We start from the raw sequence: 19,476 nt of genomic DNA on the forward strand, positions 1-19,476 counted from the left end.
AATGGCAGTAGTAAGTCCTTTCCTGTCAGTAATTACCTTAAATGTAACATCTAACTCCATGTTCAGAAGACAAAGTATCTAAATTGATCTTTTTTAAGACTAGCTATTTTTTTTAAAAGCTGTATGCTGTCTACAAGAAACATGTTTTAAATTTAAGGACACAGGCTGAAAGTGAAAGGATGGATAAAGATACTCCATTCAAATGTTAGCCAAGAGAGAACGGGGTGGCTATGCTTATATTAGACAAAATATACTTTGAAAATATAACAATTATAAATATATATACATACCACATCAGAGGACAACAGCATATGAATATATGTGACACAGAGCTGAAGAAACAAATAGACACCAACACAGTAATAGTAGGGAATTTCATACACTACTTTCCATAGAATACCCAGACAAAAGATCAGTAAGGAAACAGAAGACTTCAATAATGCTACAGACCAAATGGATTTAACGGACATATCCATAACATGCCACCCAAGATAAGGAGACTACATTCTTCTCAAGCACACACAAACCTTTTTCCAGGCTCTAACATGTGATCTAACATTCTGATCACATTAGATCACAAATAACAAATTTTAAAAGATAGAAATCATACCAAGTATCTATTCCAAACACAATGGAATAAAACTAGATATCAATACCAGAAAGAAAACTGGAAAGTTCACAATTATGTAGAAATTAAACACATTCTTGAACAACCAAAGAATCAAAGAAAGAAATCAAAAAGGAAATTAGGAAATACCTTTAGACAAATGAAAATGAAAACATAAATACCAAAATTCATGAGATATACCAAAAGCAGTTCAAAAGAGGAAATTTGTAGCAATAAATGCTTTTTTTTTTTTTTTTTGACACAGTATCTCCTTCCATCACCCAGGCTGGACTGCAATGGCAAAATCTTGGCTCACTGCAACCTCGACCTGGGCTCAAGTGATCCTCCCACCTCAGCCTCAGCACCACCCCGCCCCCCAACATCCCATTAGGTGGGACCACAGGTGCATGCCACCATGCCCAGCTAATTTTGTATATTTTGAAGAGATGGGGTTTCACCATGTTACCCAGGCTGGTCTGGAACTCCTGGGCTCAAGCAATCTACCCACCTCAGCCCAACGAAGTTCTGGGAATACAGGTGTGAGCCACGGAGCCGGGCCTATAAATGCCTTTTTCTTTTTTAATCTCAAACCACCTAACTCAAAACTTCAAGGAACTAGAAAAAGAAGAATAAACTAAGTACAAAGTTAATAGAAGGAAGGAAATAATAAAGATTAGGGCAGAAACAACTGAAATAGAGAATTAGAGAAGAAAAAAAAAATCAGCCAGGTGTGGTGGCTCACGCTTGTAATCCTAGCACTTTGAGAGGCTGAGGCAGGCAGATAGCTTGAGCTCAGGAGTTCGAGACCAGCCTGGGCAACATGGTGAAACCCTGTCTCTATAAAAACAATACAAAAAATTAGCTGGGCATGGTGGCCCACGCCTGTAGTCCCTGCTGCTTGGGAGGCTGAGGTGGGAGGATCACTTGAGCCCAGGATGTCGAGGCTGCAGTGAGCCAAGATAGCGCCACTGCACTCCAGCCTGGGTGACAAAGTGAGACTGTCTCAAAAAAAAAAGAAAAAAATCAATAAAATTAAGAGTTGTTTTTCTAAAAAAGATCAACAAAACTGACAAATCTTTAGCTAGACATTCAATAAAGAAAAAGAAAATTCAAACAATATTAGAAACAAAAGAGAAAACATTACAACCAATTACACAGAAACAAAAAGGAATATAAGAGGCTATTACACCATGATACCAGAGCCAGACAAAAACACTACAAGAAAAGAAAATCACAGGTCAATGCTTCTTATAAACACAGATGAAAAACTCCTCAACAAACACCAGCAAACAGAATTTAACAGCACATTAAAAGGATCATTCACCATGATCACAATGGATTTATCCCTGGGATGCAAGGATGGTACAACATACACTAAATGTGACGCATTACATTAACAAAATGAAGGATAAAAATCACTTGATCATCTCATTAGATGCTGAAAAAGCATTTGACAAAATTCAATATCCTTTTATGATAAAACTCTCAACAATTAACTATAGAGGCTGAGTGCAGTGGCTCACGCCTGTAATCCCAGCACTTTGGGAGGCTAAGGCAGGTGGATCACTTGAAGTCACGAATTGGAGACCAGCCTGGCCAACATGGTGAAACCCCATCTCTACTAAAAATATAAAAAGCAGCCGAGTGTGGGCCAGGCACAGTGGCTCACGCCTGTAATCCCAGCATTTTGGGAGGCCGAGGCGGGCGGATCACTAGGTCAGGAGATCGAGATTATCCTGGCTAACACGGTGAAACTCCGTCTCTACTAAAAATACAAAAACAAAATTAGCCAGGTGTGGTGGCAGGCGCGTGTAGTCCCAGTTTCTTGGGAGACTGAGGCAGGAGAATGGCGTGAACCTGGGAGGCGGAGCTTGCAGTGAGCTGAGATGGCGCCACTGCACTCCAGCCTGGGCGACAGAGAGAGACTCCGTCTCAAAAAAAAAAAAGTAGCTGAGTGTGGTGGCGTGCGTCTGTAATCCAAGATACTTGGAAAGCTGAGGCAGGAGAATCGCTTGAACCCAGGAGGTGGAGGCTGCAGTGTTGCAGTGAGCCGAGATCTCACCACTGCATTCCAGCCTGGGCGACAGAGCAAGACTCCATATCAAAAAAATATACATACTAACTATAGAATGAATGTTCCTCAACACACACAAAAAAAGGCCATAAATAACAAGCCCATAGCTAACATTATATACAATAGCGAAAAGTTGAAAGTTTTTCCTCTAAGATCAGGTACCTGCCCACTCTCTCCACTTCTATCCAACAGAGTACTAAAAGTCCTTGCCAGAGCAACTGGGCAAAAAGAAGAAATGAAAGTTATCCAAACAAGAAAAGAAGTGAAATTGTCTCTGCTGACAAAATGATCTTATATTTAGAAAATCCTAATGACTACACCATAAAGTTAGAAATAATACTGTATCCATCAAGGCAAAAAAAATTTTAAAAGAAACAAGGAAATAATAAATAGGGTAAAGTCACAGGATATAAAAATCAACACACAAAAATAGGTAGTGTTTCTATATACTAACAATGAACTACCTGAAAAAAAATTTTAATTCCATTTAAAATAGCTATATTGTAGCATCGCAAGAATGGCAAAAAGAGAAAAATAAAAATAAAAATATAATAGCTACAAAAAATAAAATAAAATACTTAGTAATAAACTTAACCAAGGAGGTGAAAGATCTATACCCCACAAGCTATCAAATGCTGATGAAAGAAACTGAAGATGACAAATAAATGAAAAGATATTCCATGTTGATTGATTAGAATAATTAAGATTGTTTAAATGTCCATGCTACCCAAAGAGCTATAAAGACTCAATGCAATCTCTATCAAAACACCAATGCCATTTTTCACAGAAACAGAAAAATCCTAAAATTTATATGGAACCAAAAAAAAAAAAAAACCAATAGCCAAGGCAATCTTGAACAAAAAGAAAAAAGCTAAAGTATCACACTATTTGACTTCAAGCTACAGTTGGCCCTCTGTATCCACGGGGGATTGGTTCCAGGACCATCTCCCACACACACCAAATTCACAGATGCTCAAAAGTCCCTTATATATGGCATATATACAGTCACCCTTCTGTGTCCGCAGGTTCCGCATCTGCAGATTCAACCAACTGTAGATAGAAAAATACTTACAGTCAGCCCTCCATATCCACAGCTTTTGATCTGCAGTTGGTTGAATCTGTGGATGCAGCCAACCCACTAAATATAAGGCCAGCCAACTGTATATTACAAAACTAGGGTAATTAAAACAGCATGGCACTGGCATAAAAATAGACACATCAACCAATGGAACAGAATAGAAAGCACAGATATTAATCCATGCATTTATAGCCAATTAATTTTCAACAGAGGGTACGAAGAACACATAATGGGAAAAAGACAGTCTCTTCAATAATGTTGGGAAAACTTTAATATCCACATACAGAACAATGAAACTGGACACTTACTTCACACCATATACAAAAATCAACTCAAAATGAATTAAAGACTTAAATGTAAGACCTGAAACTATAAAAATCCTAAAAGAAAAAACAGGGGAAGAGCTAAACAACATTGGTCTGGGCTATAATTTTTTAGACTTGACCCCAAAAGTTCAAGTAATTAAAGCAAAAATAGACAAATGGGATTACATCAAACACAAAAAGTTTCTACACAGGGGGCCGGGTGCAGTGGCTCATACGTATAATCCCAGCAGTCTGGGAGGCCAAGGCAGGCAGATAATCTGAGGTCAGAAGTTCAAGACAAGCCTGACCAACATGGAGAAACCCTTCTCTACTAAAAATACAAAAATTATCCGGGCATGGTGGCACATGCCTGTAATCCCAGCTACTCAGGAGGCTGAGGCAGGAGAATCACTTGGATCCAGGAGGCAGAGATTGCAGTAAGCCAAGATCGCGGCACTGCACTCCAGCCTGGGCAACAGAGCGAGACTCTGTCTCAAAAAAAAACAAGTTTCTACACAGGAAAGGAAACAATTAACAGTGTGATGGAGACAACCTATGGATTCAGAGAAAATATTTGCAAGCCAAACATCAAATATGGGGTTAATATCCAAAATATATAAAGAAGTCAAGGGGTCGGGCACGGTGGCTCACGCCTGTAATCTCAGCACTTTGGGAGGCCGAGGTGGGCGGATCATGAGGTCAGGAGATCAAGACTATCCTGGCTAATATGGTGAAACCCCGTCTCTACTAAAAAATACAAAAAAAATTAGCCAGGTGTGGTGGCGGGCGCCTGTAGTCCCAGCTACTCGGGAGGCTGAGGCAGGAGAATGGCGTCAACCCGGGAGGCGGAGCTTGCAGTGAGCCGAGATGCCACCACTGCATTCCAGCCTGGGCGACAGAGCGAGACTCCGTCTCCAAAAAAAAAAAAGAACTCAAGAAAACAACCCAATTTTAAAATGGGCAAAGGACTTGAGTAGACATTTCTCAAAAGACATACAAATGACCAACAGAAAAAAAAAACTCAAAATCATTAATAACTAGGGAAATGCAAATTAAAACTACAATGAGATACCACCTCACACCTGTCAGAATGGCTATTATCAAAAAGACAAAAAATAAGTGTTGAAGACGTGGATAAAAGGGAACTCTTGCCAAGCGTGGTGGCTCAGGTCTGTAATCCTAGCCTTTTGGGAGGCCAAGGATAAGAACTGCTTGAGGCAAGGAGTTGAGACCAGCCTGGGCAACCTAGCAAAACTCCATCTCTACAATCAACATATGCTGACATCACGCCACTGCACTCCAGCCTGGGCAACAGAGTGAGACTCTGTCTCAAAAAAAAAATTTAAAAATAAAATATATTTCCAAAATAAAAGAAAATGGTGATGCCAGCCAGGCACGGTGGCCCATGCCTGTAATTCCAGCAATTTGCAAGGCCGAGGCAGGAAGATTCTTTGAGGTTAGTTGGAGATCAGCCTGAACAACATAGCAAGACCCTGTCTCTACAGAAAAAAAAAAAAAGAAAGAAAGAAATAGGCATCGTGGTGTGAGTCCTAGCTACTCGGGAGGCTGAAGTGGGAGGATTGCTTGAGTCCGGGAGTTCCAGGTTATGATGAGCTTTAATTTCACTACAGCACTCCAGCCTGGGCAACAAAGCAAAATGTTGCCTCAAAAACAAAAATAAAAAATAATAAGCCTGGGTAACAAAGAGACCTCATCTCCACCAAAAAATAGACAAAACTAGCCAGGCATGGTGGTGCAGGCCTATAGTCCCAGCTACTTGGGAGGCTGAGGTGGGAGGATCACTTAAGCCCAGGAGGTCAAGGCTGCAGTGAGCTGAGATCACGCCATGCACTCCAGCCTAGGCAACAGAGTGAGACCTTGTCTCAAAAAAAGAAAAAAAATAGGTCAGGCATGTGGCTTACACCTGTAATCCCAGTCTTTTTGGAGGCCGAGGCATGAGAATTGCTTGAGGCTAGGAGTTCGAGACCAGCCTGGGCAACCCAGCAAGACTCCATCTCTACAAAAAAATTTTAAAAATTAGTGGGTCATGGTGGCACATCCCTATAGTCCCAGCCACTTAGGAGGCTGAGGCAGGAGGATCACTTGAGCCCAGGAGTTCAAGGTTACGGTGAGCTATGATTGCACCACTGTACTCCAGCCTGGGTGACAAAGCAAGAGCCTGTCTCTCGAAAAAAATTAAATAAAATAAAATAATGCAATTGTTATGAAAAACAGTATAGAGATTCTTCAAAAAATGAAAAGTAGAACTACCATATGATCCAGCATTCCTACTTCTGAGTATTTATCCAAAAAAATTTAAGTCAGGATCGCAGATAGCTGCACTCCCATGTTCACTGCAGCATTATTTACAATAGCCTAGAGGTAGAAACAACCTAAATGTCCACCAACAGAAGAGCAAATAAAGAAAATGTCGTGTATATCTATGAAAGCAAACATTATTCAGCCATAAAAAAAAGAAGGAAATCCTGTCATGTGCTACAATGTGGATGAACCTTAAGGACAGTGTGCTAAGGTAAGAAGCCAGTCACAGGACAAATACTGTATGATTCTACTTATATAAACTATCTAACGCAGTCAAACTCAGAAGCAAAAAGTAGAATGGTGGTTGTCAGAGGCTGCAGGAAGGGGAAAATGAGGAGTTGGTGCATAATGGATATAAAGTTCAGCTCATAGAAGACGAAAAAGATCAGGAGAAGATCTGCTAACATTGTACTTATAGTTGACAATATTGTATTGCTCACTTAAAATTTGCTAAGAAGGTAGATTTCATGTTAGGAGTTTTTTTTTTTAACCACAATAAAAAAGTTACTTAAAAAATTGTTAATTTTGTTAAATCCTGAACCCTAAGAACATGTTGTTTTTGGGTTTTTGTTTTTTTGTGTGTTGTTTTGTTTTTTGAGACAGAGTCTTGCTCTGTCACCCAGGCTGGAGTGCAGTGGCACAATCTTGGCTCACTGCAGCCTCCACCTCCCAGGCTCAAACAATCCTCCCGCCTCAGCATCCTGAGTAGCTGGGATTACAGGTGTGCACCACCATGCCTGGCTAATTTTTGTATTTTAAGTAGAGATGGAGTTTCACCATGTTGGTCAGGCCAGTCTCGAACTCCTGACCACAAGTGATCTGCCCACCTCGGCCTCCTAAAGTGCTGGAATTACAGGAGTGAGCCACTGTGCCTGGGCAAACACGTCTTTTTTTAAGAACACACCCTTTTGGCTGGGCGCGGTGGCTCACGCCCGTAATCCCAGCAGTTTGGGAGGCCAAGGAAGGTGGATCACCTGAGGTCAGGAGTTCAAGACCAGCCTGACCAATATGGTGAAACCCCATCTCTACTAAAAAATACCAAAATTAGCCGGGCGTGGTAGTGCATGCCTGTAGTCCCAGCTACTCGGGAGCCTGAGGCAGGAGAATCGCTTGGACTCAGGAGGCAGAGGTTGCAGTGAGCCGAGATCACGCCACTACACTGCAGCCTAGGCAACAGAGCAAGACTCTATCTCCAAAAAAAAAAAAAAAATTAAAAAATAACACATCCTTTCAATAGCCTATATGATGAAATTTAAAAGGTTGCATAAATAATTTCTGCCACACACCCAAATACAACCACAGTATTTGTCTACAGGTAAAGCACTTGTGCGATTGTTTGAATTATAAACTGAACTAGCTTGTTTTTATGAAACACCATTTTTTACTTGAAAGAAAAGCAAACTATGGTTTTTAAGACATGGGTCTTTCACAGGCATTTTCTCAAAACTGAACCAAGTGAGCCTGTCACTTCAAGGAAAACAACAGAGTATTTGCTGCCAATGATACGCTTTTACATTGTTGGTGGGGGAGTAAATTAGTTCAACCATTGTGGAAGACAGTGTGGCGATTCCCCAAGGATCTAGAACCAGAAATACCATTTGACTCAGCAATCCCATTACTGGGTATATACCCAAAGGATTATAAATCATTCTACTGGACGGGCGCGGTGGCTCATGCTTGTAATCCCAGCACTTCGGGAGGCCGAGGCGGGCGGATCACGAGGTCAGGAGATCGAGACCACAGTGAAACCCCGTCTCTACTAAAAATACAAAAAATTAGCCGGGCGTGGTGGCGGGCGCCTGTAGTCCCAGCTACTCGGAGAGACTGAGGCAGGAGAATGGCGTGAAACCGGGAGGCAGAGCTTGCAGTGAGCCGAGATTGCGCCACTGCACTCCAGCCTGGGCGACAGAGCGAGACTCCGTCTCAAAAAAAAAATAAAATAAATAAATAAAAATAAATCATTCTACTATAAAGACACATGCACACGTATGTTCACTGCAGCACTATTTACAAGAGTAAAAACTTGGAACCAACCCAAATGCCCATCAATGATAGACTGGATAAAGAAAATGTGGCACATATACACCATGGAATACTATGCAACCATAAAAAAGGATGAGTTCATGTCCTTTGCAGGGACATGGATGAAGCTGGAAACCATCATTCTCAGCAAACTAACACAGGAACAAAAAAATCAAACACTACATGTTCTCACTCACAAGTGGGAGCTGAACAATGAGAACACATGGACACAGGGACGGGAATATCACACACTGGGGCCTGTCGGGGTGTGGGGGTCAAGGGGAGGGAGAGCATTAGGACAAATACCTAATGCATGTGGGGCTTAAAACTTAGATGACAGGTTGATAGGTGCAGCAAACCACCATGGCAAATGTATACCTATGTAACAAACCTGCACGTTCTGCACATGTATCCCAGAACTTAAAATTTAAAAAAAGACAGTTGTAACACATGCAGTGTAACCCAAAAAGGGCTCAAATACAGACTATATAAAGAACCCCTACAAATCAGTGAAAGAAACTCAAGCAACTCAATAACAAAAAAGGCAAAAGATATGACAGAGACCTTTCACAAAAAGAAATAAGAACTCCAGGCCAGGCGTGGTGGCTCACGTCTATAATCCCAGCACTTCGGGAGGCCAAGGTGGGCAGATCACCACAGGTCCGGAGTTCAAGACCAGCCTGCCCAACATGGTGAAACCCCATCTCTACTAAAAATACAAAAATTAGCCAGGTGTGGTGGCACACACCTGTAATCCCAGTTACTCGGGAGGCTGAAGCACAAGAATCACTTGAACCCAGGAGGCAGAGGTTGCAGTGAGCCAAGATCGCGCCACCACCGCAGTCCAAACTGGGCAACAGAGCAAGACTCTGTCTCAAACAAACAAAAAAAAAGAAATAAGACTCCAAATGACCAATAACATATAAAAAGATGCTCATGAAAATATAAGCCACAGTAAAATTACATACATATTTACAAAAAATTTAAGTCTGACAATATCAAATATAGTGACAATGTGAAATAAGGTCAACTCACACACTGCTGGTGGGAGTGTACACTGAAATAGCTTGGCAATATCTAACAGAGCTAAAGTGTAACCTATAACCCAGAGATTCTACACCTGGTATATACTCCACAAAAACACATGCTTGTATACACCAAAACTGTTGTATAATAATGTTTCTATTGGCACTGTTAGTAATAGCCAAAAACTAGAAGCAACAAAAATGTTTATCAACAAGACAGCATAAAAATAAACAAATACTGGTATACAATGGAGTATCTTGCAACTATGAAAATGAATGAAGTAAAAAAAAAGGAAAATCAATGAACTGCAAACATACAATATGGATGAATCTTAAAAGTCATAACTGTTGAACAAAAGCAGCCAGAAACAGTAGGATAACTATTCAATGATTTCATTTATATGAAGTTCAAGAAAAAAATTAAACATATTGGGTAATGACACTGCAAAGAAAAGCAAGAAAGTTCCTTTTAGTTGAAGATGCAAGGTTAAAAAAAGAGAAAAATCAAGAAAGAGGAAAACCATAAATGTCAGGATAATGGTTACTACATGGGATGTGGGAAAGGTTTGATCGGGAACAAACGGTATGTTGCCTTGACCTGGGTGTAAGTTACATGGGGGTGCATCTTACAGTGATTCTTTAAGCTCTATATTGAGGTTTCATGACTTCTCTGTATTTTCGTTACATTTCACAATTTAGAAAAAAATTCTTCCATGTTGCTCAAGGCTTTAAAGAGAGCCAATGAATTCATATAGAAGAGTTTCTTACTCTTTTATATCTAGTAATCCTTTTTCCAGTCAATGAAACAAATAATTTTAAGACTTACAGAACCTGCTTATATATCACATCTAAGGCTAAATAAGATGCCAGATTACAATCATCCACAAAGAGATTATCTACTTTGCAGATTATACATAACCTTGCAGCTCACCTCTGTGCCTTCCGATTATGTCAATACTCTATCATCAGGATGAGCAAGGTAAGGTTATTAAAAGTCAACAGAGTAAACTTTTGCTGGTCAACAATTCACTTCTAGGTTTCACAAAATTATGTTCAAAACCAAAAAATAAAAAGGCAATGGAAGCCGAGCACTGTAGCTCACACCCGTAGTCCCGGAACTCTAGGAGGCTAAGGTGGGTGGATCACTTGAGGTCAGGAGTTTGAGGCCAGCCTGGCCAACATGATGAAACCTCATCTCCACTAAAAATACAAAAATTAGCTGGGCGCAGTGGTGCGCACCTGTAATCCCAGCTACTCTACAGGCTGAGGCAGGAGAATTGCATGAACCCAGGAAGCAGAGGTTGCAGTGAGCCGAGACTGCATCACCGCACTCCAACCTGGGCAACAGAGCGAGACTCTGTCTCAGAAAAAATAAAAATAAAAAATAAGGGCAGTGGAGAGCATCTACTAAATTAAATATTTAGTTTGAAAATGTCAGGCCATGCATAGTAGCTCATGCCTGTAATCCCAGCACTTTGGGAGGCCAAGGTGGGTGAATCACTTGAGCTCAGGAGTTTGAGACCAGCCTGGTAATATCACTTGAGCTCAGGAGTTCAAGACCAGCCTCAGTAACGTGGTGAAACCCTGTCTCTACCAAAAACACAAACAACTAGCAGAGCATGGTGGCACACGCCTGTGGGCCCAGCTACTCAGGAGGCTGAGGTGGGAGGATCGCCAGAGCCCAGGAAGTTGAGACTGCAGTGAGCCAAGATCACACCAGTGAGCCATGATCGCACCACTGCACTCCAGCCTGCACTCCAGAGGGACAGAGCGAGATCCCATCTCAAAAACAAAAACAAAGAAAATGTCATTTAGCTATTAAACATTTCTCACTAAAAAAAATTATTCTGAGAGTACCTTACAGATGGTAAGCTGGTTTAAGTTTGATCCCAAGTACTTTCAACTACTTCCCTGCAGAACTAGACAGGCCTTCTAATGGGTTGAGAAGAGAACAGTGGTTGGTTAAGAACACTGGTTAAAGTTGGGTATGCTGGCTCATGCCTGTAATCCCAACATTTTGGGAGGCCGAAGTGGGAAGATCACTTGAGCACAGGAGTACAGGACCAGCCTAGCCAACAAGTGAGACCCCATCTCTACAAAAAAAAAAAAAAAGAAAGAAAAAAAAAGTAGCCGAGTGTGGTGGCGCATGCCTATAGTCCCAGCTACTTGGGAGGTTGAGCTGGGAGGATCACTTGAGCCTGCAGGTCGAGGCTGCAGTAAGTGGTGATCTTAGTACCACTGCACTCCAGCCTGGGCAGCCTGGGGAACAGAGTGAGACCCTATCTCAAAAAAAAAAAAAAACACTGATTAAGCTTCTAATTTCACAAAATACGTTAAACCTAACATAAGTTTATCTGGAATATAAAACAAAATCAATCTTCCTTCCACTAGGCAACATAGAAATAACATCTGCTTCAGACTAGCATCAGAAGATATGACCTAAAAATGCCATCTAGGTCTTTTGTGGAGAGGAAATATATAAGTATATCAAGGTTGCTTCAATATTTACTATGAAGTATTAAAACAATTCCCTCTTTGGGTTCTCATTTCCCTTATAGGGTCAATTCCCTTTAGAATATAATAGCAGGGGCCAGGCACCGTGGCTCACACCTATAATCCCAGCACTTTTAAGAGGCCAAGGAGGGCAGATTACTTGAGGCCAAGAGTTCGAGACTAGCCTAGCCAATATGGTAAAACCCCATCTCTACTAAAACTACAAAAATTAGCCGGGCTTGGTGGCACATGCCTGTAATCCCAGCTACTCAGGAGGCTGAGACAGGAGAATCACCTGAACCCAGGAAGCGGAGGTTGTAATGGGTCGAGATCGCACCACTGCACTCCAGCCTGGGTGACAGAGTGAGACTCTGTCTCAAAAAAATAATAATAATAATAGCAGGAAGAACCATGTCTTTGAAAGAAGAATTTAACAGAATAAAGTAACTCATCTTTCCCTTTGTACTCAGGCTACTAAAATGCAATTTCAAATATTCCTTCATATAGAAAAAGAGAAAAAAGAAAAAGAGGAAAAGAAAAGGAAAGGATGAGAAAGAAAGAGAAATAAAATAATTGTTTAAAATTCCTCCTTATTCACTTGAGCCCAGGAGGTCAAGGCTGCAGTGAGCCAAGATCGTGCCACTGCACTCCAGCCTGGGCAACAGAGTGAGACCCTGTCTCAAAAAAAAAAAAAAAAAAACTTCTCCTTATAACAATGCACTTGCTTCCTCACATTTTCAATAGTTTCATTTCTATTTAACAATCTTAATGCATGTCTTTTGCAAAAAGCCTTCCAATGGTTGCGGGGAAGAGGTTGCGTCAGTGTTGCAAACTCCTACCTAGACTAATGGTACAGTCATCATTACATAACTTTAAGAAATAACTGAAATATAATTCTATATTGTCAGTCACCAGGTTACAAACATGTTCATTAGGACACAGATGACAATGTCATCATGAACTACTAGTTAGAATCTCAAAGATTTGCTCAAGTTGCGTATGGAACCATTGAAAGGTTATTACAATAAGGCAATTTGTTTGCATAATAGATACTTATATTTCTTTAGTATAAAAAAGGTATTCCTTTGGCTGGGCATAGCGGCTCATGCCTGTAATCCCAGCACTTTGGGAGGCTGAGGGGGGAGGATCACTTGAAGCCAGGAGTTTATGACCAGCCTGGGCAATATAGCAAAACCCCATCCCTACACATACACCCGCATAAAAAAATGTTTTTAATTAGCCAGGCATGGTGGCATGCACCTGTAGCCCCAGCTATTCAGAAGGCTGAGGCAGGAAAATCCCTTGAGCCTGAGGGGGTCAAGCCTGCAGTTAGCCGTGATCCCCTGCACTCCAGCCTAGGTGACAAAGCAAGACCCTGTCTCAAAAAAAAATTAGTTAAAAATAACTTTTTTAATAAAAAAATGAAACAGGTATTCCTAGTTGTAACAAGAAACTAAAAACAAACACTAAGAATTTTCCCCCGATAAGTAGATGTAACTGTGCTCTTCTCCCTAAGTAATTCACTAATAGAAGTCCACCAAGGATTCCTAAAGAAACTGTTTCTGAACATTACATTTGTCTTACTATACACCTGCCTAATGGTTTTAGGTCACTAACCTAAATTATAGGGACAGGAACAAACAAAACTACCTCTAATAGTTGCCCACTTTAATATGGCTTAAAAATAATCAAATTTTCTGTCTCAGTCCAAACTGAAATTATTTTAATCCCTTAATAACTTTCAAATACTTGAGTTTACCATTTTTCCACTTTTTAATTTAATTTTTTAAAAATAAAAATAGAGACAGGTTCTCACTATGTCGCCCAGAGCTCTCCTGGGCTCAGGCAATCCTTCCTCCTGCCTCAGTTGCCTAAGTAGCTGGGAGTACAGGTGTGTGCCACAGTGCACACCACCTCACATGCCACCACACCAGGCATTCATTTTTTCCACTTTTAAAATAGTTTAGTGCTATTATGGAGATGCTGTCTCAGGTCCCTGAGAACGAGGACAGAATCTACTTTCTGTCAAAAGATGTATTGAAAACTGAATAAAATGTCTAAAGTTCCTTCAAGGACTTAAAAGATATTTTGTGAATATTTCTTAACATGAGTATACAGCTTTTCATCTTACTTGTTCCCATTTTCCAGTAAAAAGGAAACAGAGTCACAAGCTTAAACTACTTGATTACGCTCACATCTCAAATGTGGCTTTCATATATAGAAGGCTGATGTTCATTTACGCTTCACTTAATTATTTAAAACAAGACAACAAAAAGGTTAAATGTAGTTAAACAAAGTGCTACCTCTATTATCATTTGTAGAACAGAAACATAACCCACAAAAATGAATACTGGGACAATATAGTTTTATCTTGTAGAAACATGCATTTAAAAGAAAAGGAAACAGGAAATGTTAAAAAAAAAACAAAAAAAAGGACAACAGGAGTTGCCACACTTACAGTAGGAAAAAAGCACAAGTATACTGACAGCACTCACCCTACCTAAACATTAAAGCGTTACAGAATAATTTTTTTTTTTAACAAACAAAGCAGTAGCCTATACAACCTCCCGACATTGCTTCAACATTTTGTGAAGAATGTTTCTCTTCCCAGGAAAACAGACTAAGACTTATACTTAGCTTATGAATACAGGTCGAAATGGGAAATTAAATACTAAATGAAAACTGAGACATCAAGAAAAGGTTTCAGATAAAGCTTTGGCTGAATTTGGAGCAACTTTGCGAGGATAAAAAGACTCAACCACCATGACTAAAATTTCTTAGAATGATTATATCCCTTTACCTAGAATCCTCCAAGAAATTCAGATCAGATGGCATGTTTTGAACAACCAAATGTACTTAAATAAGTTCTAGAATGTCTAAAATCATGTAGTAGCAGCAGAAGAAAAAGAACAGCAATCAAAGCATTTGGCAATTAAATTTTAAAACTTTATTATAACTACTATTAATAAGGTAAGACCTAACAAAACTTTCTAATTGATACCTAAATAAGCTATTCAAACAAATAGATGATATTCAACAAACATAAGTATTTCAAAATTACACTAAGTATTAACATGAGGCTAGCATCTTCAGATTAAGGGCTTCGAATATCAATTCTCCATTAAGGTTGCCTGTAACAAAGAAGTGCTGAGTTCACTGTCTTAATGATTTCTACCAAAAACAGAATTCTCCACTGGATCTACCAGTACATGCAAGTTTATTAGCTTAATCATGGCAAGTTCTACGTCAATATAAAATAATCAAGAAACTAAAACTAATTCCAAAATTAAGTGATTAAATACATATCTTTCAGAATTTGGAAGAGTTTGCATTTAGATATAAGTATTATTGGAAATTACAATTACATTTTGGTAGTCCTCCTTTGCCCTTCTGATCCCTCTTGGAAAAGGTCACTCTTTAAGAGTTCTATAATTTAGCATTAAAAACATAATTGGTATCTCTGGAAACATAATGGGATATCTAGGTATGTGATGGATGGACCATTCAGATAGGCAAAATACAGTTTTACTTTTCTCTCTAATTACCTAATAAAACATTCTTCAAAGCCAAGACCTTCCATTTAATAGACAGTTGTTTTTCACGGCGTATAATTAAGAATTTGCCCTATCTGAAAGTTATAAAATGCCCCATACATCTCATATGTTGCTTTCAACACTAGCTGACTACCACTCCCAGAAAAGATTTATGCTGGTAAGAAGTGACAGACAAGAAATGAATTAACAACCTCATGAAATATATCACATTATTTTTAAAAAGATAATTTTCAGTCAAGTTAAAGCTTATCTGCTAATTTATCTTGTTAAAAAGGAAAAATTCACCCAAGGTATAATTTTAAATATTGGTCATATTCTAAATGCCAAATTTATAGATTCACTAATAATGTGGTGGCACACTACCTTCATTTTTAACATTTCCAGTTGCTGTTTTATATTTCAGAGGCTGTTTTCAGACAAAGGAAAAAGTTTTTTTGTAATATATTTGCACCACCACGTATTCTGCCTAGTAATATGAAAATGCTAACACCTATCTTTAGGAAGATACAAAAACTCCAAAGACATGCTATATGCAACAAAGTTTCATAGAGGGAAAACAGGTCACATAAACTGAAACTAAGTATTGGATGGTGATGTGTTTAACTATTTAAAATAGCTTATTATGTTACACAATTTTAAATTCTCTTCCTGTAACAGAATGCAATCATAAAACTGACTACACTGATTTGGATCTACTATAATTCAATCCACATTCTACAAGTCATGCAATAACTACATACACCTAAGTTCTAATAATATTTTTTTTTTTTTTTTTTTTTTTTGCTGTTGTTTCTGGTTTGTTTTTGTTTGTTTGGGTTTTTTATTTTTTTTTTGAAAGAGTTTCGCTCTTGTTACCCATGCTGGAGTGCAACAGCGCGATCTCCGCTCACCGCAACTTCCGCCTCCCAGGTTCAAGCGATTCTCCCGCCTCAGCCTCCCGAGTAGCTGGGATTACAGGCATGTGCCACCACGCCCAGCAAACTTTCTACTTTTAGTAGAGATGGGGTTTCTCCATGTTGGTCAGGCTGGTCTGGAACTCCTGACCTCGGGTGATCCACCCGCCTCGGCCTCCCAATTTGCTGGGATTACAGGCGTGAGCCACCACACTCGGCTTCTAATAACAGTTTTTAAGCAGCTCTTCAAACATAAGAACTATGACAGATAGCATGTATTATGTAAATATACATAATGTGAACCTAAAATTCCATTTTACCTAAGTATTTCGACCTCCTACATCACTTTTTCTCCAACCATTACCAGTCAGAAGCTAAGCAGAATTTCACCTTATAGCCCTAATACCACTCATGCTAAGGTGGGAGCAATAATAGTAAAACTGTTGGGAGGCCCAGGTGGGTGGATCACCAGGTCAGGAAATGGAGACCATCCTGGCTAACACGGTGAAACTCCGTGTCTAGTAAAAATACAAAAAATTAGCCGGGTGTGGTAGCACGTGCCTGTAGTCCCAGCTACTCGGGAGGCTGAGACAGGAGAATCGCTTGAACGCGGGAGGCGGAGGTTACTGTGAGCCGAGATCGCGCCACTGCACTCCAGCCTGGGGGACAGAGCGAGACTCGGTCTCAAGAGGAAAAAAAAAAGTAAAACTGTCAAAAAACAGTAGCTGAAAGGAGGAAGCTGAGCAATCTACAAAAATAACAGCCCCTAAATAAATGAGCTGGCTTTAAAAGTAAACAAAACAATGAACTGCTTTATCAGTTTTGGGGGATTACCCTAATATGGATGAAGATGATGGTCTGGCTGGGTAACTTCCCATCTTGCCTTCCCCAAACTTGATGGCTATTTGTCAACTAGCTATCAAACTTGATGGCTATTTGTTAACTAGCACATACGAGGATTTGTAAAATGTTCATTATAGTTAAAAACGAAGATTTATCAAATAGCCTTCTCTGACAATTAATAAGCCAATAAGCACTCTAAGCATATGCTGGCGGGGCAGGGCATGTGTTGAACCAAAAGAAATATGAGACATAGTCCCTATCTTTCAAGGGCCTCCCAATTCATTACAGTGCAAGAATAAACACACGAGTAAGTCAGAGACCAATTAATTGCTAACCTGAGTGGTACAGACTTTAAATGCATGAGCTGTCCTGAGAAGTTTAAATATCTAAAGGTTGGAATAATATTACTTTTAATAGCTATCACTTGAGCACTTACTATAAGCCAAGTGCTTTACAGGCATTATTTAGTCTTCACAACAATCCTTTGAGTAGAGTACTTATTATTCCCAATTTACTCAAGGGGAAACAGTCCAAGTGGTTAAGGAACTTACCCAAGGTCACTCAGCTAGTTAAGTGGCTAAGACAGCCGCTTATTTAGGGAATTCTAGAGCTCACACTGTTAAGACTTCATACAGCAGTGCCGGGGGTGCGAGGGAGGAAGCCACATAGGCTGGCACTATTACAAGCGCGGGATCCGGCAACGCGTTCCTCGTGTTTCGTTCCAAGTAATGAAGTTACAAAGATTTGAATCTTTAGCATGAGCCACGGTAAACTGGCTACTAGAAATGGAGAGGGGTGGGCAAGGACGACAAAAATGGCTAACAAGAGTTAATTTCATCCAGGGTTGAGCTTTAGCATCTAAAAGCGATCCAGAGAAGGAAATGAGATGTTATTAATATTTGTTCTTAAATCTGAAGTTTGCTTTGCTGTTTAAACGACTCCTTCCAGGGGGAGGGGAGGAGGGAGAGCTCTAATGTGGGGGCGAGAAGACTAGGGGTATGGCAAATTACTGTTTTCGGTGTTACGGGGGAAAGTTTCACGACTAAAGGAAACGCGTTATCCTAGGTACTGGAGAAGCTTGGAGAGTTGCCAGAATTAGTTGCAGTCCCAGGATAAAATGGGGTTTAGGGAACATTTAATGACGACAGTTGAATCCAACCCGAAATAGCTCTAAGGTGAAAAGACGGAGCAAAGAAATGTCGGTAGTTCTTCAGGAAAAGCGGCAATCCCTGCCACACTTCCCCACGGCGCTACGCGAGGCCGGGACAGTCGAGAGACCGCTCCCCGGGAGGACGAGAGGTGCCAAACCGGGTTCTTCGCGGCGCCCCGGGCTTCGCGGCAGCGGGCGAAGAGGAGGGGAGGGGAATCCGGGACGGTTCGCCCTCCTCGGACTTCAGGCAGAGGAGGCGCCAAGCTCCAAACTGCGGAGTCCAACGGGTGCAGAGTGAAGAAATGGGACAGAGAGAGATGGAAAGTCCGAATTGCCCCGGCGCAGCCCCATAAAGATAAAGGAGCCAAGTGAGATCAAGCGAAGAGGGGGACACAAAAAGAGACCAAGAGGGAGCGCGGAGACCTGCAGGGGCGGAATAGGAGTTCTACTAAGAGGCTAAAGGAAGCCGAGCTACCGCAGGCAGTAGCGATTTCTGTGAGACCAGGGAAGGAAGGAGGTCCGCGGCGGTTAACAGCACCTCTCCCCGAGTTCGAAACTCCTAGCCGACCATCCACGCCCGCCGCCCGGGTGGGGGAGGGGGTACATCTTTCCCCCCCAACCTCCCACCACAGGTGAGAGTGCAGCTGACGCCCTGGCCCGGCCCGGCAGTGCGCCTGCCTCCGGCCCGAACACTCACAATTCGCCTCTCCCTGATTTCTCCCAGTTCTTTATCCACTCTGCGGGAACCACCACAGCCGCGGTCGCCATCTTCCTCTCACTAGTAGCAGAGGCCCGGATGTGTAGCACGCGAGCGAAGGGTCAAAGGGGAGCACCGCCCACGAGGAATGCCGGGAGCTGAGAGTTCGTTTTTCGATTTCCCGCCCCACTTTCCTCTCCAGCCAGCGGAAACCCGAGGCCCGGCAGCCAAAGACGTGGAGACTCACGGGCCCCTTTGCGAAGTTACTACGCGGGTTGCGCCCTCCGAAGTCTTCGGCCTTACTTCCCATTAGAGCAGAGAAATGCCATCCACAGGCCAACAAGTGGACCTTATCTTCTTCCGTAATATCTACCCCTAACCACTAATACAAACACGCATTTTTCAAGCACCTA

At 41.1% G+C, this 19,476-nt stretch overlaps 1 protein-coding gene across 8 annotated transcripts in view; it reads right to left on the bottom strand.

The window, feature by feature from the left end:
- Window positions 1-19,194, bottom strand: part of THOC2 (THO complex 2) — a 135,633-nt gene extending 116,439 nt beyond the window's left edge. For all 8 annotated transcript variants that reach the window (XM_030806599.1, XM_030806595.1, XM_030806596.1 and 5 more), the window contains exon 1: window positions 19,064-19,194. In XM_030806599.1, coding sequence (XP_030662459.1) covers window positions 19,064-19,134 — 71 coding nt within the window. In that variant the 5' untranslated portion in view covers window positions 19,135-19,194. The remainder of the gene's footprint in view (window positions 1-19,063) is intronic.
- Window positions 19,195-19,476: the final 282 nt, after the last annotated feature.

The sequence above is a fragment of the Nomascus leucogenys genome, chromosome X, assembly GCF_006542625.1.
Source record: "Nomascus leucogenys isolate Asia chromosome X, Asia_NLE_v1, whole genome shotgun sequence".
Taxonomy (NCBI): Eukaryota; Metazoa; Chordata; class Mammalia; order Primates; family Hylobatidae; genus Nomascus; species Nomascus leucogenys.